This window comes from Benincasa hispida, chromosome 2 (genome assembly GCF_027475165.1).
Source record: "Benincasa hispida cultivar pf3 chromosome 2, pf3_genome.v1.1, whole genome shotgun sequence".
Lineage (NCBI taxonomy): Eukaryota > Viridiplantae > Streptophyta > Magnoliopsida > Cucurbitales > Cucurbitaceae > Benincasa > Benincasa hispida.
In genome coordinates, this window is record NC_143479.1 from 48,452,802 (window position 1) to 48,468,984 (window position 16,183).

Here is a 16,183-nt window from a genome sequence, read left to right on the forward strand (position 1 = left end):
TAGGACAACCACACATGTAGTCAGCCAATATAGATACATGTTTGATCTGCTTCAACCTGAACAGATACATTACACTAAACCTAATTGATTATTTTATACACATTTTTATTGTATTTGTCTTTAATATTCTCTAATATAATATTTTGTGTTTCAGGTTATTTGGGAGCCGTACAAAATTATTATGCATACTTTGCCTAATTTTTGTACGGATGGTCAAAACATATGGTGGACGATGAGTCCTCTCATATGTTTTTACATTGGTGAGTGGCATCTTCCTGACAGGGTGATGAGACAATTCGGTTTTCAGTAGAATGTCCCATCGCCTTGTAATACTGAACCCGTACGACATGATATTGACCTAAGGACTGGAGATTGGTTCGAAAAAGTTGCACATTTGGTAGTGCGATGGCACTATCGTGCAAGGTTTATTGTAGTGGGGGTTTCTCTTAAATAGTTTGACACAGATGTCACTCCAGAATATATTCATTGGTATAATAATATCACAAGGCGCTACGTCACTTGTCCGGAAGCAGCTGTGGGTCATCTGGTAAATGAATATTATCTAATTATTTTTAATTTAAATTTATTTTAAATATTGTCTAATTGTTTTATAATTCACAGAGTTCGAACAACCGTAGACTTCGTGAGGTTGCGAATGATCCGAACCAGGTTCTTGCTATATGTAGTGTCTAATTGTCTAATTGTTATATGGAGGAAATTCATTATATGTACGATATACCTATTGTTCCTCCACCAGCTCCTAGACGTAGAGGACATGTTCGGGAGGAGGATGAGTTTGATGAGGTTGCACATAATGTAGAAGTGTTGTCCCCTATGATGCAGACGCAGAGTCAAGCTGATTATGTTAGTCTGATGATGATGATACCAACATTTGGTTCAGGACATTATGACTCAGAGGCTGGTCGTTCGTGTTCATACGTGCATGGACATGGTCGGGGTCGTGGAGAGTATAATGAATATTTATATTATGAAGCGCCTGCAGAGGTACCAGAGCAACATCAAGAAGAACCCAAGCAACCTCGAGTTTGAAGTCGACAACGACAACCAGCTCGAAATCAACAACGTCCGCCTTGTGGAACACATTGATTTTTGTAATTATTTTTATATAAATGAGATATTTAATTTAATTTTTTTTTATGAGATTTTATTTTTTTAATTTATTCTTTTTATATATTATGAATAGTAATTATTTTGATATAGAAGCTTTTAAATGTCACTGACATAAATAATAACATCAGATAGTCTAAATCTAAAAAGTTAGGTAAAAAAAACTTCAATATTCCAATTTACATATTTTAGATAATAATTTGGGGACATAATAAATCAAATCAACACTCAAAACCTTCACATACAAGTCTATAAATAAGACTGTATTATTGATATAAAGAACATAAATTTTAATCACAGTAGTGAGGTCAATAGTTTAAAAGATTTTACAATAATAATCTTGGATTCCTTTTGTACATTTGGTACCAAGATTTTGATGGAGTTTTTTTTTTCTTTTTCTTTTTTTAAATTATAAATAATAATAAAATATTTTTAGAAATTATTTTTATAAAATGAAAATTAAAAAAAAAAAGAAAGGAAGAAAGAAAGAAGAAGGTGGAATGTGTAATAATTAAAATTTATACAGATATCTCGCTCTCGCTCAAAATCTCGCTCTCGATCTCAAAATCTCGATCTCGCTCTCGCTCTCTCTCAAAATCTCGCTCTCTCTCATAATCTTGCTCTCTCTCTTACTCTTCCTTCTTTCGTTCTCTCCCAATACAAAATTATTTTAACACATCAAATAATTATGAGTGTTATGAGGAAGGTCTCTGGAAGGTCTCCGAGGAAGGTCTTTCGTTCTCTCCACAACAAATAATTATGAGAAAGGTCTCCGGAATGATAATTAAATAGACTCAATAATAATGTTAGGGCAAGGTTGAGGGGTCAAAGTTCGATGCACAAAGGGAAAGGTCGAGGGTTCAAAATTTGACATATCTAGGTCGAATTTTCAACCTTCGACTTATTTAAAAAAAAAACAATATTTTTACAAATAGTTTGGAAAAAACAATATTTTTCTAAATAGTTTCTAAAAGGACAATATCCTTTTAATTTTCCTGAATGAACCTCTACCTTTAAAATTGATAATTCCTACACCATGTCAATTCAACTATACCCTAAATAGAAACACAATATTTGTTTGTTTTGGAGTAAAATATTCCTTTCTTTTTCAAATGGGTCCAAGCTTTTGTCTTTTTCTTTCTTCAGGGAACATGAGAATGTGGATTGACGAGTCTATTTTTGCCAATTTTCTCTTCATTTTTAAAATGGTTTGCACGTTTTTTTTTCCCTTTAGGTGATGATGTGAAACTAGTGACCCACTGTGTATAAGTACCTGGGACTAGTGGAACGGTGGTGATCTATGAAACACAGATATTTTATGTGAGGTAAAGAATCAGTATCAGACGTGTATTGAATACCGATACTTCTAGATATTTTCCAGATACGTATGTGACACGCGATTTGACATATCTATACTTTCAGATATTTTTCGAATACGTATCTGATACGCGGTTTGACGTATCTATTTCCATGTGTACTTTATTGTTAAAGAAAAAAGACAAGTAACTCATATAATCTTTCCCAATCTAAAATTAGACATCTTATTTAAAAAACTCACTACTCGAGTCCAAAACTAAAAGAAAAAATAAATAAATAACGGACCAAACTTTAGACTAAAATCATCTAATCTTCATCTTTGTGAGTCCCCACAAAGTCCACAAAAATATAAACCATTTGGATATCTTCAACGATAAGTTTTTCGTTTATTTTCATACTTCTTTCTATAATCTTCTTCTTCTTCTTTGCAATATGAGTCACTTTTCTATTGCATTTTATTATTGTACTTCAACATCTTAGATGTTACTTTTTTAGTATTGTATTTCAGTATTTGTATTCTATTTTGTGTTATTGTTATTAACTTGGATGCTAAATTTATCTATATTCTATATTTTTTAAAGAAAAAAAATGTATCTTCAACGTATCGGTATTCTCATTTTTTAGAAATATATATATTAAAAAATATATATATAAAAGACGTATCCTTAGACGTATCCATATCTTAGTTTTTTTAAAAATTTACGAATCGCCGTATCCGATTCTGTAGTCGTATCTATGTCTGTGCTTCATAAGTGGTGGTCTTGGAAAGATTTTGGCATTGGATTTTCGTTAACTCATCGTATTGTTGACAGTTTCTGGTCGGAGGAGTTTACTTTGGAAAGATGGACTTCTCCAGTGAAGTTGTTGAAGGTGAGATCTATTGTGACGTTGGATAAAAATTTGATAGTAAAATCTGATGGGATTATGCTACAAAGTTTGTATTTTGAGTGAGGATTTAGATGATAAGGATAATTTTGGGAGAGTATGAAGCTGACAAGAGAGCGAAATCTAATTAGGATAATTAGTATATTTTAGTTAATATTTATTTAGTTATTAATTTAAATTAATCGGTGTTTAGTCGGAATTATTTAGTTAATTGTCTTATTTTTTTTTAAGGTTATGAATAATCAATTTAGGATCGTAATAGGAAGCTTTCGATTATCCATTTGAATTAGAACCTTTGTTATGTGGAAATTAATCTATAATTAACTAATTAAACTTGATTAAACACTAACTAGTCTAAACTAACAACTGAACAGGTATTCAATCTGAATAGAGAGCTTATTCCTTAGTCAATTGGCATAACAAAATTCTCTAATATCCATATTCGAAACTTTCATTGTGTTGGTATTTATGGCTTTTATTTCTATCATGTTTTTCCAATGTTATAACCTCAAAAGAAAACACTCAATCCGAAAACCACCTCTCCCACCAGGCCCAATACCATGGCCTCTTGTTGGCTGCCTCCCAGCAATGTTGTTGAGGAACTCCTCAATTCACGAATGGATTCATTCAATAATGAAGCAATTAATTGGAACAACAACCTTCGGTGGATAGAAGACAATGGTGATCGACGGACGGAACGTAACCTACAAAATAAAAGACTATTACAGGTTGAGTCGCAGAGCTCACTCTCTTTAAGACGTTTCGCGGTTGTGCCCGTTTGTGCATGCAGTTCAACAATGGCTAACATTTCGCGGCTGTGCCAGTTTGTGTAAGCAGTTCAACTAACACGATGTCCCCAGAAATAAATTTGTAGCTTCACTGGAAACGACCCGTCCTTCACAAAGTAGAAATTTCTCGAAAAATGTAAAATCAAACAAAATTAAGCTAGATTGTTGTGTGTCTGCGTGCGCACCTCGTCTCGCCTCACATATGGGATATCCTCCAAATCCATCTTTAACTATCTCCTCACCCCCTCTAAATCATGGGTATCCCTTGTGGTCCAAAACCATAACTAAAAATGGGGTTTATAAATGAGACTCCAAATTACAAATTTAGCAATGTGGATTTCTCAAAAGCTTATTTTTCTTTTATTCAGTTTTCACCAACAATGCAACACCGAAATTGCTTCCATACGCCTTGGAAATACATATATAATCCCCGTAACTTCTAGAACTTGCTCTTCCATTTCTTTGCGTCGACATAATCGTCGTCGTATCCATGTCGGGAGAATTGCCTCTCGACGAAAAGTATTTTCGTCGGCATAAATATCATTTTTGGCAGCACAATTGTTTCCGTCGACATGTGTGTTTTCCCAACAAAATACAATTTGCATCGGCAAAAACTTATTTTTAAACAATAAAATTTTTTCAGTTCAATAGACAGATTTCTGCCAACGTTATTTGCATCAGCATAAGTTGTTTATAATTTTTACCAAATTTTTATTTCTTGAATACCTAATTATGCACCAACAAAAATTAATCTTCAAACAAATCAATTGGAGACCAATATAACAAAAGTAAGCTTATATATGTAAAAACAACACTAATATTCAATACACAAGCTATAGAATTCTTTAAAAAAAAAAATGTTTATGCAATTAAATTTGAATTTTTCTAGTTTCTTACAAATCCTCTACACAAAAAAAGTTTAATCTTCCCTAAGCTAAAATACCCTAAACCCAGATAAGTGAGATACTAAATCAAACTAAGTAATCATCTCAAAATCTTCTCGTAACCTCAAAATAATGATCTTTAAGAATTTACACGAACGACCTGAAATAGGGAAAAACAAATATTATGAAAGATTTCTTAAAATCAACAAAGAAAAATGCACAAAAAGATCTTAACAATCACACAAAGACATAAAAAAAATGTTTAAAATGGTTATGAGGAATGATCCCCTTCAAGCTACAAACATGTCGTGAATGTTCATAATTAAAATATGGACACCACAAACAACCATTTAACTATCTAAAAAGTGATTAAAATGGTTATAATTAAGACATGAACCTTTCCCCCTCGCTACAAGCATGTCGTAAATCAACTTAAACAAATACATAAACATCCTTTAAACCTCCACAACTATCGGATCCCTACAAATAAGCCAAGAACAAAGTTCATTTAAAGTTCACAATCAAGCTTCAAGATAATCTAAAACAAAAATACAACATATACATCCCTCTCCCTCTCCTCCCCTCCCCCAAGTTACGAACGTATGCTAATTCCTAAAAATATATAGCCGATCTCTCAAAAGTAATATACAACTTTTGAGACTAAGTAAGTAATTAAATAGTCCTAAAAATATGTAGCCCATCTTTTCAAAGCTATAAATAAGCCAAAAGAGAGTTCTTAAAAAGTGTCAGAACCCCTCCCCACATTATGAACCCCTCTCCATGTTGTGAACCCCTCCCTCCTAAATCCACCTAAATTTCTTTCAAGTCTAAAATCATCATTCAAAATGTCCTAGAAGCCTAAACTATGCTACAAACGTGTCGTAAACACTACAAACAACTATTTTACTATGCTATGAACATGTCGTAAATCCACTTATACAACTTTTGAGACTAAATAAGTAATTCCATAGTTCTAAAAATATATAGCCCATCTCCCGAAAGCTATAAATAAGTCAAAAGAAACTTCCTAAAAAGTTTCAGAAGCCCTTCCCACATTGTGAACCCCCTCTCTCCTAAATCCACCTAAATTTCTTTCAAGACTAAAACCATCATTCAAAATATCCTAGAAGTGTAAACTATGCTACAAACGCGTCGTAAACACTACAAACAACCATTTTATTATGCTATGAACATGTCGTAAATCTACTTATACAAATTTTGAAACTAAATAAGTAATTCAAATGTCCTAAAAATATATAGTCCATCTCTTTAAAGCTATAAATAAGCTAAAGAAAGTTCCTAAAAAGTCTCAGAACCCCATAACTTGCTCTTCCATTTCTTAAGACATATGATTCTTTCTTTGCATCACGTTCTTCCATTTCCAATATTGTTGACATCTTAAGTCGTCGATATCTCACCGTGGCATTTTTATCGATGGGAGACCAATGGAAGAAGATGAGAAGAATTCTCAGCATCAGAAACACTAAATCCATCAACTCTCCATCAAATGCTTGTCCAAAGAACCACTGAACATGATACACTTTTACGTTTTATTTTCACCCAAACTAATAAAAATGGAGGTGCATTGATTAATGTTAGAAGCATAACACAAAATTATTGTGGTAACATTATCATAAGAATTATATTCAACAAAAGGTACTGTGGCGAAGGGAGAGAAGATGGGGGCCAACTTTTGAAGAAGAAGACCACAATCAAGCATTACGGACCATTCTTATGCATGTTAATGCATTTTCTGTATAAGATTTTATTCCTTGTTTGAAGCCATTTGATTTAGATGGACTTGAGAAATTATGAAGGAGGCTTTGGACGTCGTTTGAAAATATGAAGAAACCTATCATACAAGAAAGAGCGCAACAATGGAAGAAAGACAAGGTAATAGATGGGGTAGAGGACATTCTTGATATCCTCATTTCGCTTAAGATGAAAATGCAAAATCATTGTTGTTAGTCGAAGAGAGTAAGGCTCAAATCACGGTGAGTACTAATTTTACAACTTTATATCTTAAAATAATTACAATAAATTACTTGTACATATATATACATGTCTATGTGATTAAATTATTGGTAGTATCTAATTGGTTTTTGAACTTTAAAAAGTGTCAATCATTGGGGTTTTTTTTACCTATTTGACATTTTATTTTTGTTGAAAATTAAACATGTTTTAATTAGTATGTTATAAATGAATTAATATATGAGAATTGACAAAATTAAAGGATGAAAGTTAATTAGGTATGTTAATGTAAGAGTTAATTTAGCAGAGTTTCATATGAATTAAGTGTAGGACTCTAATTTTTTCATGTATGTTTAACTAGGCGAATTATGTATTTAAATTTTTCCGTGACAATCCTATAAATAGGATTGACATTTACATTGTTGATGTAAAAGTGTGTAGAGAAGAATGCACAAAGAGCCAAATTTTAGGCGACTTTCAAATAAATGTTAAATTGTTTTCTCTCAAATATCATTTTATCTATTATATATTTGCGAGTATCCGTCACACGTTTCAAGAAGTGATATCAGAGCTTGAGTTTGAAGAACAAGAATTTTTTTTGCAAATAGCAAATAATAATTGTGCCTCAACTTATGAATAAAAATCATAGCAATTGGTGTATTCGTACGAAAGCTCTACTTAGCTTACAAGATGTATTGGACATTGTCAATAATGGTTATGAAGAATTAGAAAGTGATGCAACTTTAAATCAAGCTCGACGAGAAGCTTTGTAAAATACAAGAAAGACAGATTAAAAGGCTCTCACCATCATTTATCAAACTATAAATGATCCAAATTTTGAGAAGATTTCTGGAGCAACTACTGCACATCAAGCATGAAAATTTTGAAGAATACATATAAAAGAATAGATCAAGTCAAGAAGGTTCGTCTCCAAAAATTGAGAGTTGATTATGAATCACTACATATGAACGAGTCTGAATCGGTTTCAGATAATACTTTAAGATTGCAAGCAATAGTAATTGAAATTAAAAGATATGGTAAGACAATAAATGATGAGCAGGTAGTAGAAAAAATACTTCGCTTATTGGATGAAAGTTTCAATTTCATTGTTGTAGCTATTAAAGAATCAAAAGACTTGAGTACAATGTCTGTTGATCAACTTATGGGTTCCTTATAAGCCCATGAAGAGAAGCTTCTCAAGAAGAACAAACAAACAATTGAGCAACTTTTTCAGTCAAAGTTGCAGTTGAGAGATAAAGAAGGTATCCAAGAAAAAGGCAATCGAGGTCGAAGACGTTGTAACAATCGTGGATGTGGTGATTTTAGAGGTCGAGGTCGAGGAAGTTACGATCAAAGAAAATTTAATGAGAGTAATTCAAACTCTAATTCATCAAGAGGTTGTCGAAGACAAAATTATTCAAGATCAAATAGAGAAAGATCATATAATGAAGGAGTGTATGATAAAAAACAAGTTGAATGTTATAATTGTGATAAATTTGGCCATTACTCTTGGGAATGAAGGAATAAAGTAGAAGAAAACGCAAATTATACTGAGAAAGATGAAGAAAGTGGTGAGTCATCTTTGCTTCTGGCATGCAAAGAAGAAGAAACATGTGAAAACAATGCATGGTATTTTGATAGCGGTGTAAACAATCACATATGTTGATGTAAGTCTATGTTTGTGTAACTTGGTGAATCCGTTGGTGGTAATATCATATTTGGTGATGCCACAAAAATTCTTGTTAAAAGAAAAGGTAAGATTTGATCAACTTGAAGAATGGGAAGCATGCGTTTATCTCTAATGTTTATAATGTGCCTGATATGAGGAATAATATTTTGAGTTTGGGACAACTCTTAAAGAAAGGTTATAATATTTGTTAAAGTTCATATGATGAAGAATAGAGTGATTTTATTAAATATTCAAACTGGTGTTGCTAAATGTTTGAAGTCATGTTTGAAAGATCCATCTTGGATTTGGCACTTGAGACTTGGGCATTTAAACTTTGATGGCTTGAGACTATTAGCAATGTAAAACATGGTGAAAGGACTGCTATATGTCAAACATCCAGATAAATTTTGTGAAGGTTGTCTTTATGACAAGCAAACACGGAAAATTTTTTCCACAAGAATCTTCTTCATGACCAAGGAGACCACTAGAGTTACTTCACACTAATCTTCGTGGATCAATCAAACCAAGTTCTTTCGGTAAGAATAATTATTTCTTATTATTTGGTGATTTTAGCCAAAAAAAACTTGGGTTTATTTTGTCAAGGAGAAGTCGAAAGTATTTGGCATGTTCACTTCAAATGACTTCAAAAAATTTATGCAGAAAATGGAATTCATTGACCTATGACAGTTCCATGGACTCCTCAACAAAATAGGGTTGTTGAGAGGAAGAACATAATGATACTCAATATGGCTCGAAGAGTGTTGAAAAGTAAGAAGATGTCAAAATAATTTTGGGCACAAGCTATTGAATGTGTTGCATACTTGTCCAATCGTTCTTCTATTAGAAGCTTATGGAACAAAACGCCTCAACAATCATATACAGGAAGAACACCAGCCATTGCTCATTTGAGAAAATTTGGAAGTATCGCTTATGAAAATATATCTGATCAAAAGCGTAGGAAACTCTATGATAAAAGTGAGAAGCATATTTTTGTTTACTATGATGCATGCTCAAAAGGCTACAAGCATTGTAATCCTGCTACAGAGAATGTAATATCCCAAAATTTTGTTCATAATGTAATTTCAGTATTTTGTAATATTCGAGATCATTTTTGAATTTTAGAAATTTAATTGGATTACTGAGATTCAATTATTGAGAGAGGGATGTTTCAATTTAATTATTGAGGGAAATTGTGGGAATTCGACTTTATGTCACACAAATTTAATTTGAAATTAATGTCAAGAATTAATTTCATTTTGGAAGGGGATTGTGTCATACAAATTTAATTTGAAATTAATGTCAAGAATTAATTTCACTTTAGAAGGGGGTTATGTTACACAATTTTAATTTGAAATTAATGTCAATAATTAATTTCATTTTGAAATGGGATCATGTCACACAAATTTAACTTAAAATTATTGTCAAGAATTAATTTTATTTTGGAAGAGGGTTATGTCACACAAATTTAATTTGAAATTAATGTCAATAATTAATTTCATTGTGGAAGAGTGTTAGTTAAATTCTTTGTGAATTGAAAATTTTAAGGGAGAAAGGGATGAAAAGTTGGAAGTAGTGTCTGATAGAAGGAAGATTTTGGAGATTGGAATCTTGAGGGTGATTGTTGCTCAGGCTTCGTTGGGGAATTGAATTCAAAGATTGATTATGGAAGATTGTCGCTTGGATCGATATCTAAATCTAGTATTGAGGTAAGTAATCTTACTACTGGAACTTCTCACATGCCAAACAATATAGTTATGATTTACTGAAGATTGTTGATGGTTTGATGTTTATATATGCCTTTGTTAATATGAGGATTTAAAAGACTAGATGCGCATAGAGAGATTTGAATGCTAGCATGATTTGAGTATATTATTATTCTATGAGACTCTATTTGATATGAAGATGATGAAATGTATGTTCATGTGATTGAACCATATTATGATGCCTATGATGTTGCAATAGTAATAGCATCCTCACTATTTAGATACCCACTAGAGGTTGTGTTTCCTTCAAGATTCACTAGAGGTGGTGGTTTCCTTCGGGGTCCACAAGAGGTTGTGTTTCCTTCGGGATTCACTAGAGGTGGTGGTTTCCTTCGAGATTCACTAGAGATTGTGTTTCCTTTTGGATTAACTAAAGTGGTGCTTTCTTTTGGAATTCACCAGAGGTTGTGTTTCCTTTGAGATTCACTAGGTGTCTCCGTTGGGGTTCATTAGAGATTGTGGATCCTATAGGACTTAGTAGAGGTAGTGGGTATACTTAACTACAGTAGGATGCATTCAGATATTCAAGTATATATGTGTCCCATGGGGACTAGAGGCATGCTTGTGTCCCACCAGAGATAGGTATCTAGAGGACATAGATGCATAGCCTGACCCCAGTAATGAGGTTACTTACTGAGTATTTTATACTCACCTTTTCCCATGCTTACGTTTTAGGTAAAGGTAGGGACGCACCGATAAATGACAAAAGGAATCCATGAACGAGCCAGTAGGGACAAGTTTTAATGCTTCTGCTCATGTTTCAAGAGTTCTTTTATATTTTTAACTTTCGGTCTTGACATTTGAAACTTATCGATTGAGATTTTTTTTAGACTTATTTATTTCCATTTATGACTGATGGGTACCTTATCATTTTATTTTAATATTTGAATTTAATGAAAATATTTTAAGTTACCTTATTTATTTAGCATTTATTTCACTATAAAAAGAATGTTGTTTTAACCTCCATGCATGCATGCATTTAGTAACGGCCTAGCTTGAGTCCTAGGAAATCAGGTCGCTACAGTTGGTATCAGAGCGGAACCTCTCCCAGTGAGATGTGGTATAAGGAAAAACCAAGAAAAAGTTGGTGGGCATGTAACGACCTGAGTTTAGGAGGGGTACATGAATGAACCGGTATCACATTTGAATGAGAGGGATCCAAAGGACATGAAAGTGTGGTTAAGAAATGCTTAAAAAAATTAAAAGTTACTACCTATTCCAAACAGGTGCAACTTCCTTTTCGATGGTTCAATCATAAGAACTTCATAGTTAAACGTGCTTAGTTTTGAGCAATCCTATGTTAGGTGACCTCCTGGAAATTTTCCTAGGATGCAAGTATTGAAAGGACCCATGTTTATTTGTGGGGACACCTTTCACTTCCAAAAAACATTCAAGGCAAGGGAGGATGACATAGCCAGGTCGCAAGGGAATGTCAGGGCCATCAAGGGCCGAATCCGAATTTCGAATCTTGGTTCGACTTCTGGGCTCGAGGCGTTATAGTTTGTATCAGAGCCCATGTTTTGGGTTCTATAGACTGACTTACTATGTAAGTCTAGATTGTCCCAATGACCATGAATGGATTCCTCATTATCGCAAGGTATGTCTTATCAATTAAAAGTTTTATGGTAGTTGTGTGTTAAAATATTTGTTTAGCTTAAATGCACAAGTTATATTCTAATGCTAGGTCAGTGACTTGTTAGAAGTTATTATAAGTGGATTATTCAAGTAGATGCTACAAAAGGAGAGAAAAAAAAATTATGAGGCCACTTGGCACTAGTTTATCTCATGGAAATTCTATTAGAAACAAAAAAATATATACCTCAGTTCAAAGATCTTAAAGATTGATGAAACTACATAGAGTTATGACAATTCAAGAATAAAGGTATTTAAATGTTAAAGCCAAGGAATAAAATTGTCTAGATAAGAATACATTAAGGATTAGTGTTATCTTTTTTTGTTGAGTAGTGCAATTGGTGTTAGTACAAATAAATTTCTTCACGGGCCATATACTCAAATATAAGGTTAAAAGTTGTTTTATGGATAAGAAGAAGAAAAATAAGAAACTATGGATTTATTAAAGGTTCTGAGATATTAAAAGCAAACATTTTGAGGGGAATTTTTGAAAGGATTAATAAGTCATAATCACTTTGGTAACACTACGACTTGATGGACTAGGTAAAGTATGTGTAGTGATATGAAGGATTCTTTTGGAATATCTAGCTAAGTTGATGTCATTAAAGGAAGCCAAAATAATTGGACATGAATTTAGACTTAAAGGGGATAAAGAAAAGTGGCATTTGTTTGGGTTGAAGGATTATTTTAGAGTACCTAGATTAATTAAATCCATAGCCTTATTGTGATGAGGAGATCAAAGTTGGACAAATTTGAACAAACAAAAGTCTTTTGGAGTTTAAAAGCATGAAAATTGACAAACGAGAATTCTACAAGATGAAGATTCTTAGTGAGAGAGATAAAACTTATGGAGGAGTAAAATATACTTTAGTAAAGAGATTATGTTCCACTTGGAAAGTGGAAAAAAAAAGTACCTAAGAAAGTTTACTCTTTTGGAAACAGAAATGAATTTAATGTGTTCAAAACTCCCAGTAAGTATAATTTAGAGGCATGATATGAAGGGTTACAAGAAATTTATTTTGGTGTAAAAGAAAAATATCTCATTATCATGTGGAACTTTAGGAGAATATGAGTTGGATGGAAAGATAGCTTACATAGGTGATCAATATGGAACTTTCCTTTAACATAAGAATCTGTCACCGAAATAAAAAGTTGAGAAGGGATAAGCTAATATGGAGTTACTAGTAACATTAAATGTTCAAGAACTATTGACATGGTATGTTGAGGCTAAGGTAAACCATTGAGGGCATTAGTAAGAATTAAGGGATTTTGACGTAGTGTGCAAGTTTGAAACATGAACTAGCAAGACCATCAATTTGATTGAAAAAGGAAATTAATCCAACTCGAGGTAGACAAAAGTGGTATATGCACAAAAGTAAGTAAGTTGGATCTTCCAATATTATCATTAGCATGAGGGATAGACTGGTAATAAAGTTAAGTTGATAACAAGAAATTGCTATAGGTGGGTTTGGAGCTAACAGGATAGTATGGTTTCCCTTACATGGGCAATGAGTTAACTAGCCCTAGGGAGTACGAGTAATTCAAGCTATGACTTATGAATCAAGAAGGTTTTGTCGTAAAAACTAACTTTAGTGATCAATTACAGTTATTACGAGGTTATGGAAATGTTTTATCAATTGATTGATGCTTTAGCATCCATGGACTTCAAAACCTCATTTTCATAGGGAATTTTAGACTCATCTGTAGCAGGGTCTAAGTAATGATATGTGATTGTTTTAAGAATAAAGAATAATATGAGGATTGGCTCTAGTAAGTTTTATAGCCCATGACAGTATAATAAGTTTCTCATGAATGTGAGACTTAATTAGATAGAGTTATTCTCAAACATGTAGATCCTATGAAAGACATCACAGTTGGCGCTTCTAGAGTAGAAGCAGTTTTCAGTTGACCAGATTTGTTCTGGTATGTATCTTTAGATGACACATTATATAACATGACAAGTTTCTCCATTACATGTATGAAGTTTTCTGTGTGATAGAATGATGAGCTTAGATATATGTTTTTAGTGAATAAGACTTTCTTAAGCTCACGACAATTTTCATAGTTCTCAGCTTGAATGTGTTAAAATGTTGTTGGTTTTCAACATCTTAAGTTTCATAGTTATATATGGAAGAGGTTGCCACACCTCTTTTGACACTAGTTTCAGCTATGTCAATCAGCGACCCTCATTTTACATTTAAATTTTGGAAGGATCTCCAGTTAGCATTGTCTACTCGATTGGATTTTAGTATAGCTTTTCACCCACAGACTGATGGTCAGAAAGAATGTTTGAACCAGAAATTGGAGGATATGTTGTGCACTTGTGCGTTAGAGTTTTCAGTGAGTTGAGACTCTCACCTGCATTTGATGGAATTCGTATAATAATAGTTATCCGGCTACCATTGACATGTTACCGTTTGAAGCCCTCTATGGGAAGAGTTGTAGGTCTCCTGTGTGTTGGGATAAGGTAGAAGAAAGAAAATTGCTAGGACATGAGCTAATGCAAGCCATAAATGAGGCAATACAGAAGATCAGGGCTCGTATGTAAACAATTCAGAGCAAACAGAAAAGCTACGCCAACATAAGACGTAAGGACCTAGAATTTGAGACTGGTGATAAAGTGTTCTTAAAGGTGGCACTTATGAAGGGTGTTATGAGGTTTGGAAGGAAAGAGAAGCTGAGCGCGAGGTTCATTGGACCTTTTGAGGTCTTGGTGCGAATTGGTCTCGCAGCTTATCCATTGGCATTGCTTCCATCACTTTCTTCAGTTCATAATATCTTCCATGTTTCGATGCTGAGAAGATATGTGACAGATCCATTCCATGTAGTTGACTTTGAGCCATTGTAGTTGAATGACAACTTGAGCTACGAGAAGAAGCCTAAAGAAATTCTCGCCAGAGAGGTAAAGATATTGAACATAAGGGAAATAGCATTTGTGAAAGTCTTGTGGTAGAATCAACAATTTAAGGAGGCTACCTGGAAGTGAGAGGTTAAGACGAGGGTCTAGTACCCGAAGCTTTTTTAGGAATCAATTTTTTAGGACGAAAGTTCTTTAAGGAGAAAAGAATGTAACATCCCAAAATCTTGTTCGTAATGTAATTTCAGTATTTTATAATATTCCATATCATTTTTTAATTTTGGAAATTTAATTGGATTACTAAGATTCAATTATTGAGAGAGGGATGTTTCAATTTAATTATTTAATCAGAGCGAAATTGTGGGAATTGGACTTTATGTCACACAAATTTAATTTAAAATTAATGTCAAGAATTAATTTCATTTTGGAAGGGGGTTATGTCACACAAATTTAATTTGAAATTAATATCATGAATTAATTTCACTTTGGAAGGGGGTTGTGTTACAAAAATTTAATTTGAAATTAATGTCAAGAATTAATTTCACTTTGGAAGGGGGTTATGTCACACAAATTTAATTTAAAATTATTGTCAAGAATTAATTTCATTTTGGAAGGAGGTTATGTCACACAAATTTAATTTGAAATTAATGACAAGAATCAATTTCATTGTGGAAGGGTGTTAGTTAAATTATTTGTGAATTGAATATTTTAAAGGAGAAAGGGATGAAAAGTTGGAAACAATGTCTGATTGAAGGAAGATTTTGGAGATTGGAATCTTGAGGGGTGGTTGTTGCTCAAGCTTCATTGGGGAATTGAATTCAAAGATTGATTATTGAAGACTGTCGCTTAGATCGATATTTGAATCTAGTATCGAGGTAAGTAATCTTACTACTAGAACTGCTCATATACCAAGCAATATAGTTATGATTTACTTAAGATTGTTGATGGTTTGATGTTTATGTATGGCTTTACTGATATGAGGATTGAAAAGATTAGATGCGCAAAAAGAGATTTGAATGCTAGCATGAATTGAGTTTATTATTATTCTATGAGATTCTGTTTGATATGAGGATGATGAAATGTATGTTCATGTGATAGAACCATGTTATGATGCCTTTGATGTTGCAATAGTAATAGCATCCTCACTATTAGTTAGATATCAACTTAAGGTTGTGTTTCCTTCGAGATTCACTAGAGGTGGTGGTTTCCTTTAGGGTCCACAAGAGGTTGTGTGTTCTTCACTTCGTGATGCGAGCTTAGGAGTGTATTGTATGAAGAAATTGGAAAAA

At 33.0% G+C, this 16,183-nt stretch overlaps 1 protein-coding gene and 1 pseudogene across 1 annotated transcript; both read left to right on the forward strand.

Annotated features, from left to right (window-relative positions):
* Positions 1 to 3,180: 3,180 nt before the first annotated feature.
* Positions 3,181 to 6,817, forward strand: LOC150037966 (tryptophan N-monooxygenase CYP79A68-like; annotated as a pseudogene).
* Positions 6,818 to 14,164: 7,347 nt separating this feature from the next.
* On the forward strand, positions 14,165 to 14,885 carry LOC150037967 (uncharacterized). Its single transcript, XM_090311094.1, has 2 exons — positions 14,165 to 14,377; positions 14,595 to 14,885. Exons 1-2 carry the CDS (start codon positions 14,165 to 14,167, stop codon positions 14,883 to 14,885), a joined length of 504 nt encoding a protein of 167 aa, XP_090167220.1.
* The last annotated feature ends 1,298 nt before the right edge of the window (positions 14,886 to 16,183 follow it).

What these genes read in the sequence shown, in the direction of transcription:
- LOC150037967 (XM_090311094.1), top strand. Translation starts at nt 14,165, where the DNA reads ATGGAAGAGGTTGCCACACCTCTTTTGACACTAGTTTCAGCTATGTCA. An exon ending in CTTGTGCGTTAGAGTTTTCA is followed by an intron (nt 14,378 to 14,594) that starts GTGAGTTGAGAC and finishes TAAACAATTCAG; the next exon opens with AGCAAACAGAAAAGCTACGC.